Consider the following 17,028-nt stretch of genomic DNA (forward strand, 5'->3'; position numbering starts at 1 on the left):
TGTTTCGAAGCATCTCACCCAGTGCTTAAAGTCATTCAAGGCTGATTGTGGGTTGATGTCGAGACGTTCCAGCCGTAGCATACGCTCCATCCTTCAAAATTTTTTAGTTAATAACATTGTAGAGCGTGTCGAAAGAACCAAAGACTTATTGATCCAAACCAAGGCTTTTATTAACTAAAAGACTGGAGCATATCACAAGTAGGTCGATCAGTCCAGAATGACCTGGTCTGGCTAGGAGCAATCCTTTAAGACCTGCCAGTAGGTGTGGGTATGTTCTCAGCCAATCACAGTCATCCTACACTACCATCTGTTCATATACACATTGGTGATAGAATCCGTACTATCACAATTTATAATTTAATTTTTTTTGGAAAGTGTTTTCATTAATGCTAAAAATGTGATCATAATGTGGTCAGTGGTGACATTGCAGGTGCTCATTTTCTTCTTTGTGCTCCCATAACAAGATCTGATTTCTCCCCCAGATACCATGGTTCTTTCATAACAAAAACATTTTGACAAGAAAAATGTTAGTACACATCACTGCCCATGGTTTTATTTTAGACTGGTATAGTACACTAATAATTTAGCCATCATGCAGTGCTCTCCCCTGCCAGAAGGTGTTAATACAGGAGTTAACACAGGGGCATGAACTCAACTCAAAACAGATGTTACCCAGCACGGAAGACATTTACACTGAAATTCATTTATCACTGCTGCTATTTTGCTTTGCACTAGCATGAAGGGAGCTCTTCAATGGATAAAATAAAAAATGTGCTGCATAATGTTCATCCAAAACCCTGACACACACATTATTTCTTGAGAATCCAGAAGGTTTACCTTTTCTTCATTGTATCTCATAATCACTTGATATAACTCTATGTTAATCCTGGATGAATTACTTTTTAAGTCTGTTGAAAAAGTTTTGCAGATATGATGATTGATCTTTTTTGTCCTCAACATCACAATCTCACACCCTCAGCATTAACAAGTATTATCAAAGAAGCTGTTGCCAAGTACATTATAACTGATGAATTAATACCATTGGCATTATGACTCAATGATTTGATTATTATACAAGAAACTTTCTGAATGAACAGATCCTGAAAATTTTATCGATCAATATAAATCACATGCAAGCATCAAAGTTTTAATTTAACTCAGGCATCACGTTCAGTGGACACATGCTCTGAAGGACCTGTGGCTGTGTTAGTCCACGCTAGGATGATTGGACATGAAATTACAAGTTCAATATAATCATCAAAGAAACCTGGGGCACTTTATTTGGTTTGACAGAGATATGGCATTAATTCTGCAGCAACATAGTTAACTTTCAAATGTCCTCGAAAATCATATAGAAATTGAAATTAGGTCTAATAGATTTCACAAACATAATAGTGACCAACCTTCTTTACTTTCAGCTTTCGAATCTTGGCTCTCAACCTCAGATTCGAATCCAACGTTCAGTTCAGGCATCTCATCATCTTCATCTTCTGCAAGAAAAGATGAAAAAAAAAATGATCACTTGGGTCTGTTCATTTTGTCCATTTCACCTATGAATTTTTCTGCATTTAAGAGCAAAGTGAACAGAATCTGAGGCAGCAAGTCGCAAAAGGTGATTGTTTAACCAAAACTATGGGAACAAAGGTTAACAACTTAAGTGATAACTTCAGAGCAAGCCTGAAAGGATAACCTAATCCTTAGATCCACTAAAGAACAGTTATTGTTTTAGGTCTGTCACCTGTTGAAAGGATTGAGAGTTGGCTCTCAGTCCAAAATAGAGCTGAAGAGCTGGCTCTGAATGGGCAGCTCTTCAGCGCTTGACGTCCTGTTTTGCAGAAACTGCTAAAATGTTTGGCCTGGAAGTCAGCCTGAAGAAAACTGAGGTCCTCCATCAGCCAGCACCCCACCATGACTACCAGCCCCCCCACATCTCCATCGGGCACACAAAACTCAAAACGGTCAACCAGTTTACCTATCTCAGCTGCACCATTTCATCGGATGCAAGGATCGACAACGAGATAGACAACAGACTCGCCAAGGCAAATAGCGCCTTTGGAAAAGAGTCTGAAAAAACAACCAACTGAAAAACCTCACAAATATTAGCGTATACAGAGCCGTTGTCATACCCACACTCCTGTTCGGCTCCGAATCATGGGTCCTTTACCAGCATCACCTACGTCTCCTAGAACGCTTCCACCAGCGTTGTCTCCGCTCTACCCTCCTCAACATTCATTGGAGCAACTCGAGATGGCAGAGGCCGACAGCATCGAATCCATGCTGCTGAAGATCCAACTGCGCTGGGTAGGTCATGCCTCCAGAATGGAGGACCATCGCCTTCCCAAGATCGTGTTATATGGTGAGCTCTCCACTGGTCACCAAGACAGAGGTGCACCAAAGAAGAGGTACAAGAACTGCCTAAAGAAAGCTCTTGGTGCCTGCCACATTGACCATCGCCAGTGGGCTGATCTCGCCTCAAACCGTGCATCTTGGCACCTCACAGTTCGGCGGGCAGCAACCTCCTTTGAAGAAGACCGCAGAGCCCACCTCACTGACAAAAGACAAAGGAGGAAAAACCCAACACCGAACCCCAACCCACCAATTTTCCCTTGCAATCGCTGCAACCGTGTCTGCCTGTCCCGCATCGGACTTGTCAGCCACAAACGAGCCTGCAGCTGACGTGGATATTACCCCTCCATAAATCTTCGTCCGCGAAGCCAAGCCAAAGAAAAAGAAAGAAGAAGTCCAAAATAAATATCAGACTCCAAGTGTACAGGAGGAGAAATGGGGGATTGTGGGAAAGGTGTTTGGTGGGTAGAAGGTAAGAGGCAAATACACAATTGCCTGTGATAGGAAGGAAGTGAAAGAAATTATATGAGAGATTAAAATGAGAAAGGCATAATACTGCAAAGTAAAGCAATAATGAGACCAGGTAATCTGGAAGGACATAGAAGAACAACCTGCTCCCTGCCAAAGTTGGAGAGGGGGTGAAGGGGCAAAAAAAAAACAGGAGTCAACAGCAAATACAGACTGAAACTACAACAGATGTCAAGTAATAAGCAAACAGAAGCAAATGGTGAACCATCTGTACATTGAATATTTCACCAAGTAGTCATTCACTACAAGCTTCACAGGAGCATCACAGGAGAAATCATATTATGAACAGTAAATGATGCATGAAGACATTTTTAAGCAGTGAATTATGGGAACAGAGCATTTGAAGAAAAGAATGCCCCGCATCCTCCCTGCCAGCATGCAAGGATATAACGGAAAGGTGGCAGCACATCAAACAGAATGGTTGTGGATCAGAATGATATCTTGAACTTAACATCCAGACAAAACGTTAAATCTTTTTAACTAACATGACTAAAGATGTTTAAAAAAAAATGGATGACAGAGGAAGAGGGCAATTCATAATAGGAATCAATGCCCTTAAGACCATACTGGATAATTATGAGAAAGTCTCTGGATATAAAATAAACTGGAACAAGAGTGAGATTTTACCTTTAGGCAAAGACTATATCCAATATTAATATGGCAGTCAGTTTAATTGGGCCACATTTGATATGAAGAGTTTGGGGATTAACTTTAATAGTAATTTGAATGGCATATATAACCTTAATTATCTCCTCTTGCTGCATAAAATTGAGAAAGACCTACATTAGTGGGTAAACTTGCCATCACATTATTGGGAAGAGTAAATTGTATAAAAATTAAGATAATGCCAAGACTTCAATACTTTTTTCCCCAATCCTTACATATCCCACTACCTAATAATTTTTTAAAAATTCTTCATGGACATATTTGTTCATTCCTTTGGTCAGGCAAAGTTTCTAGAATTTCCATGGTTAAAGTGACTTGGGGTTATAAATTGGGTGGGTTAAAATTACTAGATTTTTAAAAAAATATTATTTAGCTGCATAAATTTGTTTTGTTGCTGTTTTTTTAAAAAAATGAGGCGATTCCTTCCTGGGCTATAATTGACTTTCGCATGGTAGGAAAGGAGTTTAATGTGTTTTTTTCTCCCCCCATTTTTTTTTTAATGTAACATAGGTTACAATTTCATCAGTATTATTCTATAAGGCGTTAATATTCTATTTTGTTCTCATGCACCTTTAACATTTACATGATAAAACGAATAAAAATATTTAAAGTAAAGGAGATGGCAAAAGAATTTATTTATAAATGGAATTTTAAATTAATTAAAAAGGAAAACAAATAACCCATTATTGAAACATGTAATTTATATTTGGGATAAAATTAAACAATTTGAGGGATTCAAAGAGGGATTATCCTCAAAGACGCCTCTATCTCAAAACAGTTTAATACCCATGACTTTGGGTAATAGAATCTTGGCCACCTGGTACCAACATGACATTAGTTGCATTGAAGATGGTTATGATCAGCAGAGGCGATTTATGTCTTTTGACAGACTTAAATATAATTTACCCAACAACACATTCTTCTGCTATCTCCAATTGTGATCTTTTCTGCAGGAAAAGTGGGGACCATTAATAATCTCACCAATGTGCTCAAACATATTGCTCATCCAAGAACAAAGCCCAAATTCTGGACTACATAGATTACGGGAGAGATGGGAAATTGGATTTGGGCATTGTAATTGATCCACAATGCTGGTCAGATGTATGTGTAGATAGTAAGACTACCTTAATTAATTCTAAATATAGACTGGTTCATTGTAATTTTCTGCACCAATTATACCTCACACCTCAAAATATACATAAAATTAAACCAGAATTTTCAGATAGATGTGGTATAGTTTTTGGTACCTTTTTACATTCCATCTGGTTATGCATGAAATTAAGACCCTTTTGGATAGAATTGAGGGAAAGTGTTGACAAAAATTGTGAGGGTGAACTTCTCTCTAGACCCAGAATTGTTTCTTCTGAGGAATTTAGCAGTTATAAAAGTTAACTTCTCTCAAAGTAAATCTAAATTTATTACAATTTTTGTCAGTTGCCAGGAAATGTATAGTGGTAACATGGAAACCTGATTCCCTACTTCACAATGATTGTTGGTACATGGAAGTGCAAAGTTGTATTCCCCTTGAGAAGATTACTTATAGTCTTAGGAATAGATGTAGTATGTTTGTTGAAATTTGGCAACCTTATTTAGATTATGTAAATGCCCAGATTGAATAATTTATTTTAATATTTTTCAATTAGTATACTCCTTATTAGAATTTTAACACTTTTAAAATGATGTGACTCTGAGATGTCAAATCTTGTTCCTGTTGTCTTTTCTATTTTCTTTCTTTTTATCTACCTCTATTCTCTGGTGCCTGTCCCTTTTTCTTTCAAATCTGGGGAGGGGCCACTGGGAGAAGAGGGACTCTCCTTTTTTTCCCCAGTCTTTATGAATGTTTTTCTATGATTTTATATTTAATATATTATTGTTATTACATTAATTGAGCCCTATATTGAGTATTTTCTTAAAACTTAAATAGAATATTTTTAAAAAGTATCAATGCCAAGTAATTTATGGAAACAGATGGGAGGTGGAAAAAGATTGAATAGAGAGAAAAATTGTGAAGGAAGAAAAGAATTTCATGAAATGATTCATAATCTAAAAGTGGGTGTCCCCACATAAAGCTGATAACTCAATAAACAAGAAAAATGACTGGTGGTCATATGGTGATTTTAATAGACAATTAATATACAAATAGAGGAATATTAGCCATTAAAAAAAAATCAGGCATTAAGAGTGAGGTGCAGTTTTGCAGCAAAGCCATTGGTATACAGGTACTCTCCGACTTGTGACCTATGTGACTTACGTCCATCCGCACTTACGGCTCAATTTTTAAAAAATATAGAATTTACATGGTTTATGTTGTATTTGACAAACTATAAGAGATACAGTGCATGCAAGAGCCAAAATGTACATACTTATCTTGTTCGTTGGCATATTGGGGTCCATAGGCTGGGTGCGGCAATCTTGATTCCTGTGCGCTTGTGCGAGTCTTCAGTTGGCGCATGCATGGTGGGTTCGCATATTGGAGTTCGGTTGGCACATGCATGGTGGGTTCGCCTATCGGAGTTCAGTTGTTGCTGCACGAGTTGAGGGCGCAAATTCAAAACCGTCAGGGCGCTTAACTCTCGCATGTGCACCAAACTCCACCATGTGAACCCACCACACATGCCAACCAAAGTCTCGTGCATGCACACAGGAATCAAGATGGCCATGCCCAGCCTATAGACGCCAGGACACTGACTAACAAGGCAAGTACACACATTTTGGCTCTTACATGCCCTGAATCCCTATTTTATTTTGTCAAATACAAGACGTGATTAAAAAGTTTGCTTTAAGACTTCGGTACTCCATGTGCGCAGGAAAAATTCTGACTTGGGTCCATTTCAAGATACGTCCAATTCTTCGGTCACAATTATGGTCCTAAGTCGGAGAGTACCTGTAGAATGGTTTGCCACTTTCATAGCACCTTATTTCCACTGACATTGCTGCCATTTAATTATCTTCCTTTCAATAAATCTGGCCTAATAAAAGCATTTATTCTGGCTGATAAAGAGGAACCTAAATTTTAGATCCTTTAATTTTCAATTCTAAGAAAACTTGCTTTTAGAAACATAGAAACATAGAAGGTAGGAGCAGGAGTAGGTCATTCGACCCTTCGAGGCTGCTCCGCCATTCAACGAGATCATGGCTGATCTTAAAGTTCAGTATCCCGTCCCTCCATAACCTTTAATACCCTTATACTGAAGAAAAATATCTAATTCCCTCTTAAATATATTTAATGAACCTGCCTCTACTGCCCTCTGTGGCAATGAATTCCACAGATTCATAACCCTCTCGGTAAAGAAATTCCTCCTCATCTCGGTCCTAAATGGTTTGCCTATTATCCTCAAACCATGGCCCTGGGTTCTGGATTTTCCCATCATTGGAAACATCCTATCTGCATCCATTCTGTCCAGTCCTGCCAGAATTTTATATGTCTCTATGAGATCCCCTCTCAATCTTCTAAACTCCAGCGAGTACAATCCCAATTTGCGCAATCTTTCCTCATAAGTCATTCCTGCCATTCCAGGTATCAGCCTGGTGAATCGTCTCTGCAAGAACATCCTTCCTTAGATAAGGTGACCAAAACTGCACACAATACTCCAGGTGTGGTCTCACCAAGGCCCTGTACAGCTGCAGTAAGATATCCTTGTTCCTATACTCAAACCCTCTTGATATGAAGACCAACATACCATATGCCTTTTTAACCGCCTGCTGTACCTGCATGCTCACCTTCAGAGACTGGTGTACAAGTACCCCTAGGTCTCTTTGCACTTCCCCATCTCTTAATCTATTGCCATTCAAATAGTAATCTGCCCTCCGGTTTGTATTACCAAAGTGGATAACCTCACATTTATCCACATTGTAGTGCATTTACCATGTATCTGCCCAGTCCCTCAATTTATCCAAATCACACTGGAGCTTCCTGACCCCCTCTTACGTGCACACAACCCCTCCTAACTTAGTGTCATCTGCAAATTTGGAGATATTACATCAAATCCCCTCATCCAGATCATTAATGTAAATTGTGAACAGCTGGGGTCCCAGTACAGATCCCTGTGGCACCCCACTGGTCACCGCCTGCCATTCAGAAAACGAGCCATTTATCCCAACTCTCTGTCTTCTAACTGCCAGCCAGTTCTCAATCCACATCAATACCTTGCCCCCAATCCCATGAGCCTTGATTTTATAAGTCAGTCGTTTGTGCGGGACCTTATCGAAGGCCTTTTATAAGTCCAGGTACACCACATCCACTGGCTCTCCCCCATCTATTTCACCTGTCACCATCTCAAAGAATTCCAATAGATTTGTCAAGCACGATTTACCTTTTGTAAATCCATGTTGACTCTGTCCGATCCCTTCTCTGCTAATCATATGCTCCGCTATTACATCCTTAATAATGGATTCCATCATTTTGCCCACTACTGATATAAGGCTCACCGGCCTATAATTCCCTGTTTTTTCTCTACCCCCCCCCCCTTTTTAAATAGTGGGGTAACATTAGCTACCCTCCAATTCATGGGTACTGATCCTGAGTCTATAGAGTTCTGGAAAATAATTCTTAAAGCATTTGCTATCTGAATGGCCACTTCCTTGAGTACCCTAGGATGTAGATTATCAGGCCCTAGGGATTTATCTGCATTCAATCCCATCAATTTCCCCAAGACCATATCCTTAGAGATACTGATTTCTTTCAGTTCCTCCCTTGCATTAGTTTCCACATTATGTTTCCCAACATCTATGTTTCCCAACATCCTTGGAAAGTTATTTGTATCCTCTCTTGAAAAAACAGATCTAAAGTAAGAATTTAATTGGTCTGCCATTTCCTTATTCCCCATTATATATTCCCCTGATTCCGACTGCAAAGGATCTACTCTGGATTTCACCAATCTTTTGCCAATCAAGAAATTAGCATTCAACAAAACTGCAACTTCAACCTGCTCAACACAACCCAAAACATTGCCGAGTTTGATCTTTTGGATATCTGCTGCAATTTTTTGCTCAACTAATGAGAAGACCTCAATTAAATGGCCTCCAAGTCCCTTTCTCTTTGAAAATTTGTCCTTGCATTCATTTCAGTGTTGGTGATTCATTTTTCTTTTGAATGAGATCCCATATCTGCAGCCCCCTCAATTAAGACACATGAACATGTATAATAAAAATCCTTTAACCTTGTTGTGATGTTTCTTTATTACAATAAAGAAATTTGGGTTATTTTCAAACAGTTAGATTTATTAACGAAAGCAAATAGCTTAAGACAGAGCACACACAGACCAGACCTCATGTGGAGGCCTCTATCTTGAATCTGCCCAAGATGCAGCAGCATTCCCAAGGTGGGACACACTCTGTATCCAACTCCTCCTGATGGTAGCACTCTACCACTATACCTGTCATTAGATTAAATCGCATTTTCCTCACAATAAAGTTATCCCAGTTCCAAAATAAATGAGATGGCATCTTGGAATTGATAGATGTTTCCTAATGAATTGCACTTGGTCAGATTAAGCACAATTCTGGTGGCTGCACTCAAACTATGTTGCTGTTCCAGAGTTCTCGTAGTCCACTTTAAATTTATGCCTTCACGATTCATGCTGCCTGATGGGTGGTGGGGGAAGGGAGGAAGATGTGGACAAGTTGGACTACCCATCTTTCAATACTTCAAGGGGAAAATGGTCCAGGGCAGTATAGAGGAATAAAAAAAATAAGGAAGCAACTTTTTCTATTGACTGAGAGTCTGGAATACAGGAAAAAAGGAACAACCTTAATGCTTAAGCCAGATGATTCAGGAGAGAAATGTTAGGAATCTCTTTTAACTCAATGGATTGCTAAGTATAGAACTCTCACAAAAAGCAGAGATGTGCATTCAACTGAGATCAATAGTTTTTTGATGAAGGGAACAGAGGAAATAAAAAGAATATGGAGTCAAGGCAGTGATCACATCACATCAAAACAAGATCTACATTCTAATATATTCAAACTGCAGAATTAACTCAAAAACAATTATAAAATACTGTACATTTTATTAAGGCGGCTAACAAAACAAACAAACATTTCGTAAAGCGATGTTGTTCCCCATATCCTGGATAACATCGAATCCACGCTGCTGAAAATCCAACTGCGCTGGGTAGGTCACGTCTCCAGAATGGAGGACCATCGCCTTCCCAAGATCGTGTTATATGGCGACCGTGGCCACTGTGACAGAGGTGCACCAAAGAAGAGGTACAAGGACTGCCTAAAGAAATCTCTTGGTGCCTACCACATTGACCACCGCAAGTGTGCTGATATCACCTCAAACCGTGCAGCTTGGCGCCTCACAGTTCGGCGGGCAGCAACCTCCTTTGAAGAAGACCGCAGAGCCCACCTCACTGACAAAAGACAAAGGAGGAAAAACCCAACACCCAACCCCAACCAACCAATTTTCCCTTGCAACCGCTGCAACCGTGTCTGCCTGTCCCGCATCGGACTTGTCAGCCACAAACGAGCCTGCAGCTGACGTGGATATTTACCCCTCCATAAATCTTCATCCGCAAAGCCAAGCCAAAGAAGAAAAAGAAAAAGGATAACAATAATAAAATGAATAAATAGCATATTTTAATCACATGGAAATGTCTTATTAATAACTGTCCAAGATTGCCTACTTTTTAAAAACATCTTGCTACATCTATGCTGTGAACCCAAAATCTCAAATTGAAACCTGTGCAAACATTAGCCTGAGAAACATTGTGAACCTGGTCACCTATCACCCAGCAAGTCGTTACATGTGCTGTTCTCACCATTTTTTTGGTTGTTAATCAGCTTGCTTCTGGGCAGAATGCCTTGCTGAACTAAAAGGTTAATGACATTGGGCCACAGAGTTTTAACAGAGCATTTTAGGTATTAGAACAATCAATGAGGTCAGAAACCAATACAAATTTTAAAGGACTGTATTAATTTTCAAACCCCTTCCAAATTAGTACAGTGGGATATTAGAAAAACCAGGAAACCATGCTTCATGCAGATGTTATAGGTCTCAAAAGTGGTTTCTAAAATTAGTTCAGTTTACTTCTCAGCTACTACAAGCAGAATAATATTTTTCACTTCAAAATATGAACATATTTGATAACTATATTTCAGTTACATTACAACCCTCCACTGTAATGACATTTTTGGACTTTTCTTAATGATCTATATTTAAACTGTAATTTACTGTAATATAGCTATTGAGATAGGATTAAGGACAGCACAGTTAATGCCGTAACCCTTCTTAGACCAACCACACGCCACTATAATAATTACCAACAGATGTTGCAAGTGAGAATGAGGAGAAGTACTGGGAGGTAAGTGAACGATAACTTCTAAAATAAATTAAAACAAACTTTAAAAATGCTTTTTAAATGAAAGAATTTATCTCCATCCTATTCTCATGATGCTCCAAGATTTGATATGGAAATCCTTGTCTGTTTCTCACAATTAACATGCCCATTATTTTGGATGATGACAATATCAGGTTCCTCCAGAGCACGTGGGTCCAATCAACAGTCCTCTGTATCCCAGGCAGCTGAAATTAAGTGTAGAAGTTTTTGACCCCACCACTTCTATATAATGGGTGTTTGTCATTTAATAGTCGTGTGTCCTCACACCTCCTTGTTTAGGCATCTCTACCGCCTGACTAGAAGGAATACATAAATCAAGATTGCTATAGTTACAAGAGATTGTGGACTGGCTTGTTTGTTACATCTCCAAATGTGGTTAATTGATTTCTTGATGAAGTATATGTTGAGCTCCGAGAGCTTCAAAATAGTTCCCTATAGCCACTCTTTGTAGATTCTGCTGAGACTGACCAGTCTCTGATCATTTGCATTTATTCTTCTGCTCCCCCTCCTCCTCCAGTTTGTCCAAAATTATCTGGAGTAATGTTTATCTTTATACCAACCTTGCAGAATAATATTGGTGGAATGCTGAATGTAATTATTTTCAGTGATTGACAGGACTCACATCCATTAAACCCATCAAGGAAAAGAAAAATCGGTAAAACTAATCATTAGATTACTGGGCTGAGTCTCTCCATTTCATCCCTTTGTGGAACTCTTGTTGGCCATGAAGTAGTAGGTTACCAGGTCATCCAGCCATTACTTTCCTAAATAGAATTAATCCAGCAAACTAGTACCATCTATGACACTGAGTCAGAGTTCTACAGCATGGAAACAGGCTCTTCAGTCTAACTTGTCCATGCTGACCAAGCTTGTCCCGTTTACCCATGTTCAGTCCATAGCCCTCTAAAAGGTTTTCCTATCAATATTTAAATATTTTTTAAACTTACAATTGCCCCCGCTTGTACCACTTCCTCTGGCAGCTTGTAGCATTTTCTGTGTGAAGAAGGTCCCTTTTAAATCCTTCCCCTCTTACCTTGCATCTCTGATCTCCAGTTTTAGATTCCCAATCCAGGGGAAAAGCCTATGAATACTTACCTATCTATGTCCTTTATGACTGTATAAAATTTGTCAGAGTTCCCTTAGTCTGCTATAGCCAAGGAAGAAAAGCAACCCGAACCTCTCCGGATTCTCCATATTGGACTACATCCCAATAAGATTTTTGTGACTCTTTTCTGCACCCTTTTCAGTTTTACAATATCTTTCCTATCGCTGGGTAACAAAAACTGTGCATAGTGCTCCAAGTCCTTTCTTACCAGTTGTAACATGACATCCCTTCTCCTGGATTCAATGCCCTGACCAATGAAGGCAAGTACAGGTGCTCCCCTACTTACGATGGTCTGACATGATTTTTTTGAGGTTATGACGGTTTGAATCTGTACTTTCAATTTCAAATTCCGATCTGCTCCCACGCTTATGATATGCAGTACCCTACTCTCATGATGCTGGGCAATAGCAACATCATACTTTCGTGTGATGCTGATCTGATTCAGTTCAAACATTCTTCATGGCAGTGTATATTAATGGTTTTTTCCAGTGTGGAATAAAGGTATTCAAAATTGAATCACAAGAAAATGGTAGGTGCTGTATTTTTTCTTGACATACGATGGCTTTGCCGGAACATAACCCCATCATAAGTTGCTTGAAGAGGACTCTTCACCACTGTCAATCTGTGCTCCAACTTTCATGGATAAAGAGACTAATAAAATGTCAAGCCAATTTGCCAGAAAACAACATTGTATCCTGAAAATATTTTTAGCAGTAAATAATTCAATAAAATTTTTGACCATTTAATCTTTCAGAAGCAAATCGAAAAAAGAATCTAAGAAAACACTAACAATTCAGTCTTCATAATCTTTCGTTAAGTAGCATTGAAAATTAAATGATGTCACGTACATGCTCAAGTTGAACTCAAAGATGCAATGTGCATCATAAAGAAGACATTTTAAGGACAAAAAGTTTAAGTTTTTAATGCCAGTTGTAGGACAGGCCAACTTACAACATCTTGAAACAACTCTCAACTAGAGAGGGAGTAATTTGTAAAAAGATCAAGTAAACTGTATTGTTCCATTTGAAAAGAGCATGCTTATTGTGCACTTCAAGATTCTGGAAAATATACCAACAGAGTTAAAAAAAAAATTGCAAAAATGGAAATACCACTGAATGCACCACACCACTCACTGTTCCATCCCACCGACATCTTGTGCCCTCAATTTTGAATTCAAACTTTGGCTCTGTTTAGCACTCATTGGCTCCACTACACTTTTAGTTTTGATGTATTATCATATAGTGGCCATATTTTTCTGGTCTTGCTTCAAAGACTGGGAGTTTGGTTTTATTTTTATTTATAGTGGATGGAATATCATCCATAATCTTGTTATATGCCAATACTACTGTTCAGAAACCTAGAAGAAGAATGCACTTAAATTTTAGATGAGTATTCCACGTATCATTTAGTTTTGCACATATCCAATATATTACTCTTTGATTACAAGAAATATACAAGTAATAGGAGCAAGTATTTGCATTGTTTGTGGGGCACTGTGCAGGGCATGAGAAAGGTCATATACTGAGATGATGTAATATGTTCTTAAAAGAATTAGGCATCCGAAAAAAAAATCCTTGTGGGCTTTCAATCACGACCACAGCAAATGAAGCAGAATAAATAAAAATAATACTTTAAAAATAACAACTATATTGTTATAAATGCTGTTTTCTAAAAGAGTTTAACTCTTCTCATTCAACTGATGCTTATTTATAACACATGCTTTGCACAACTAGGTTGACCAATGCAGTACACAACATCAGACTAAATCAGAGTCAAATTTCTTGTTCAATTACCCCACACTAAAGGGTAGCTTATAACAAAATTTAATTGACAAATCCTTACAATAACTCAATTCGAAAGGACAGTGCAGAATGGAAGTTCAAGCAAAATGAAGCTAAATTTCATTATTACATTGATAGTTTTGAATTGTAAAGATGGCAGCTTCAACCTGAGATAGTTATTAAAGAGCTATTCTCATTTGTAAAAGATTATTTAAGCTATACTTACACAGTGACCAAAGCAAGTTTTAAGATTTATATTAGTATTTCACAGTGCTAAAGCTATAAGCATTTTTTTTTTTGCTAACGATTAACTCCTGCTGGGCAAGTAAATAAAACTTCATTCCACTTCTGGGGACAAGGAGTGAATTGAACATTACTACAGTTCAAAGGAGTTCATTGAAATTATTCCAAGAATACAGCGATTACCTATCTGGTATAAATAAAACTGCATCCATACAAAAGCAACTGTCTACAGGAGGCAATTTGCAGTAGCGTATCAATCCCCTTTACAACATTTATACAAAAAATGCCCCAACCATGTCTTACCACAAGTAGACCACCTAATTTACAAAAAATACAGGGCAAGAAAAGGGAAACAATATTTCAACATGGCTGCTGGGATCAAGTAACAGCATTGTATACAAAAATGCTAAACTAGTGACACACAGGGGAGCTGCAGCAGATTAATGAAGTGGATTTTTGTGCAACGTCGAGCAGTTCAAGTTCCATAATTTGAGGAGTTAAATGTACAAGAAGTCTTGTGGATTATCCCACTGTGGTAAGCGCTTGAAATAAAGGGTTCTAGGTGAAACTGGCAGAATTGGGTCAATTAAAGGCATGGATTATAGAAAAGACACCGGAGGAGAATTTCCCTCTTTTTCTGGTGATCAATCACTACAGCAGCTAACTGCAATGTTGGTCACCTGCTGATCCAAACAGCAAAGCACAAGGCAGTAAAGGCCAACTAAAGGACTTGTCAAAAAAAATGTTGTTAAAATGTACATCTGAAATAGAAGCAGGAACGGATCATTTGTTTTTTGTGGTTGCACCACCATTTAACAAGATCATGAATCATTCTTTATCTCAATGCCACTGATAAAACCCATTATTCCAGGATTTCTGTAATATCCAAAAATCAATTTGTTTTGAGTGTGATCAACTGCCAAGGCTACAATTTTATTGTAGACCCACAGCACTGTAACAGGTGCTTTCGGCCCACAAGCCTGTGCCGCCCAATTACACCCGATTGACCTACAACCCTTTAATGCTTTTTTTGAACTGTGGGAGGAAACTGGAGCCTCCAGGGAAAACCCACACAGACATGGGATAAATCGTACAAACTCCTTACAGACACCGCAGAATTCGAACCCCCACCCCGATTGCTGGGACTGTAACAGTTGCGCTAACCGTGCCAAACTCTGCAGTAGACATTTCCAAGGATGCATTCTCCTCTGGGTGAAACAATTTTTTTGCTTTGCAGTTATGACCATCAGTTCTAAGTACCCCAGTCAGGGAAAACATTATGTCTGCACATACCTTGTCAAGTCCAGTGAGAAATTTTAACATTTCAAATGAAATCAACTCCTATTTTCCTAAACATGTACCAAATCTCCCTGATTTTGCCCAGGAATCAATACTGTGATCTTCTGTTTCATTCCTTCTTTACAAGTGAGAGCAGATCAGTATTCAATACTCCAGGTACCATCTCACCAGGACCCTACATACCTCTTTAGCCTGATCAACAAATATCTTGCAGCACAGGGCAACATATCAGCTGCTTTCCTAATTATTTCCAGTCCCTGCTCATCAAGTCACTGAAATTTATGTACATGAACACCTTGGGTCCTCCACATACAAACATTTTCCCAATCTTTCAATTAAAAACTACTTTTGTTTTCCTTGCAATGTGGATGGCTTCTCATTTTTATTCCACCTGCCACACACTCATCCATTCACCTGGTCCACCTGTACCCCAACAGCTCCCTGTGTCCTCAACTCACAGTATTGCTGACAAAGGATTGCCAACCTGAAACATTAATTATTTGTCTTTCCATGGAGGTAGTCTGACTGCTGTGTGTTTTATTGCTGTTTCAGAATTCCAGCTTTATTAATTTAATTGCCATCCAGTTTTGTATCACTGATATAAATAAACATATAAACATAAGCAATCCACCAGTAACAGGCTACAAATCCAAACCAAAATAGGCAATGTATACCCACTTTCCATTTTCTTTGTAAACCAAACCCATGCTGAAAAAGTTGACATTTTGGGCTCATCTCATTTGCTTGCATTTTGTCCTTACCATTTGCATCTTTCCAAATGTCTTCTGAATGTCAGACTGTATCCGCTTCCATAGTTTCTTCTGGCACCTCATTCTGATACAGTCCACCCTCTGTCTGAAAAAGTGGAGCCTCAGGTCCCTCTTACATCTGTTCTCTCTCAACTTCAACCAATACCCTATTGATCTAGTATCACTGCCTCTGGGGTGGGGGAAGGGGGGAGAAACTAAGCATTCACTTTATCTATGCCCATCAATTTTATAAACCTCTAATAGGGTCATGCCTCTGCATCCTACACTCCAGGGAATAAAGATAGGGAGATATTGGATAGACTGTATAACTGAAGATCTCTGGTCCCAGAGATATCCCGGAGAATCACCTCTTCCAATTTACTGATGTCCTTCCTATAGCTGGAGAGAATATTCTAAGTGTGGTCTCACCTTCTATAGTTAAATCATGAGGACCCAATTTTTGTACTCAATACCCCAAGCCAAATGCCTTAATTATCTTGTCCACCCGAGTTGCTAATTTGAAGAACTATACACCTGCACTCCTCAGTCGCGCTGTTCCAAGACACTCTCTAGTGCCCTCCCATTCACTATGCAAGTCCTATTCTACTTAGACTTACCAAAGTGCAACACCTCACACTTGTGAAGAGTTGTATGCTATTAGCCACTTCTTGGCCAATCTTCCTAACTGATCTAGATCTTCATGTAGCTAACCTTCCTCACTGTCTACTGCACTACCAGGTTTGGAATCATTTGAAAAGGTACTGATCAGTTAACTGCATTGCATCCAAACAATTAAACAGGGGATTCAGCACCATTCCTTCCACACCACTAATCACAGGCTTCCAAGCCAATAGCAGCCCTGACTCCTTTCACTCGGCCAAATGTTTTAATCCAATGGGCCACCACCCCCTTGGATCCATGGTGACCTACTTTCTGGACTAACTTTCCACGTGGGACTTCATCAAAGGCTT

The 17,028-nt window shown here is 38.9% G+C and overlaps 1 protein-coding gene across 4 annotated transcripts in view; it reads right to left on the reverse strand.

The window, feature by feature from the left end:
- The window catches only part of LOC138751430 (cytoplasmic dynein 1 intermediate chain 1), a 245,354-nt gene that overhangs the window by 111,671 nt on the left and 116,655 nt on the right, over nt 1–17,028 (reverse strand). For all 4 annotated transcript variants that reach the window (XM_069913678.1, XM_069913677.1, XM_069913679.1 and 1 more), the window contains exon 7: nt 1,404–1,490. In XM_069913678.1, coding sequence (XP_069769779.1) covers nt 1,404–1,490 — 87 coding nt within the window. The remainder of the gene's footprint in view (nt 1–1,403; nt 1,491–17,028) is intronic.

The sequence above is a fragment of the Narcine bancroftii genome, chromosome 1 (assembly GCF_036971445.1).
Source record: "Narcine bancroftii isolate sNarBan1 chromosome 1, sNarBan1.hap1, whole genome shotgun sequence".
Lineage (NCBI taxonomy): Eukaryota > Metazoa > Chordata > Chondrichthyes > Torpediniformes > Narcinidae > Narcine > Narcine bancroftii.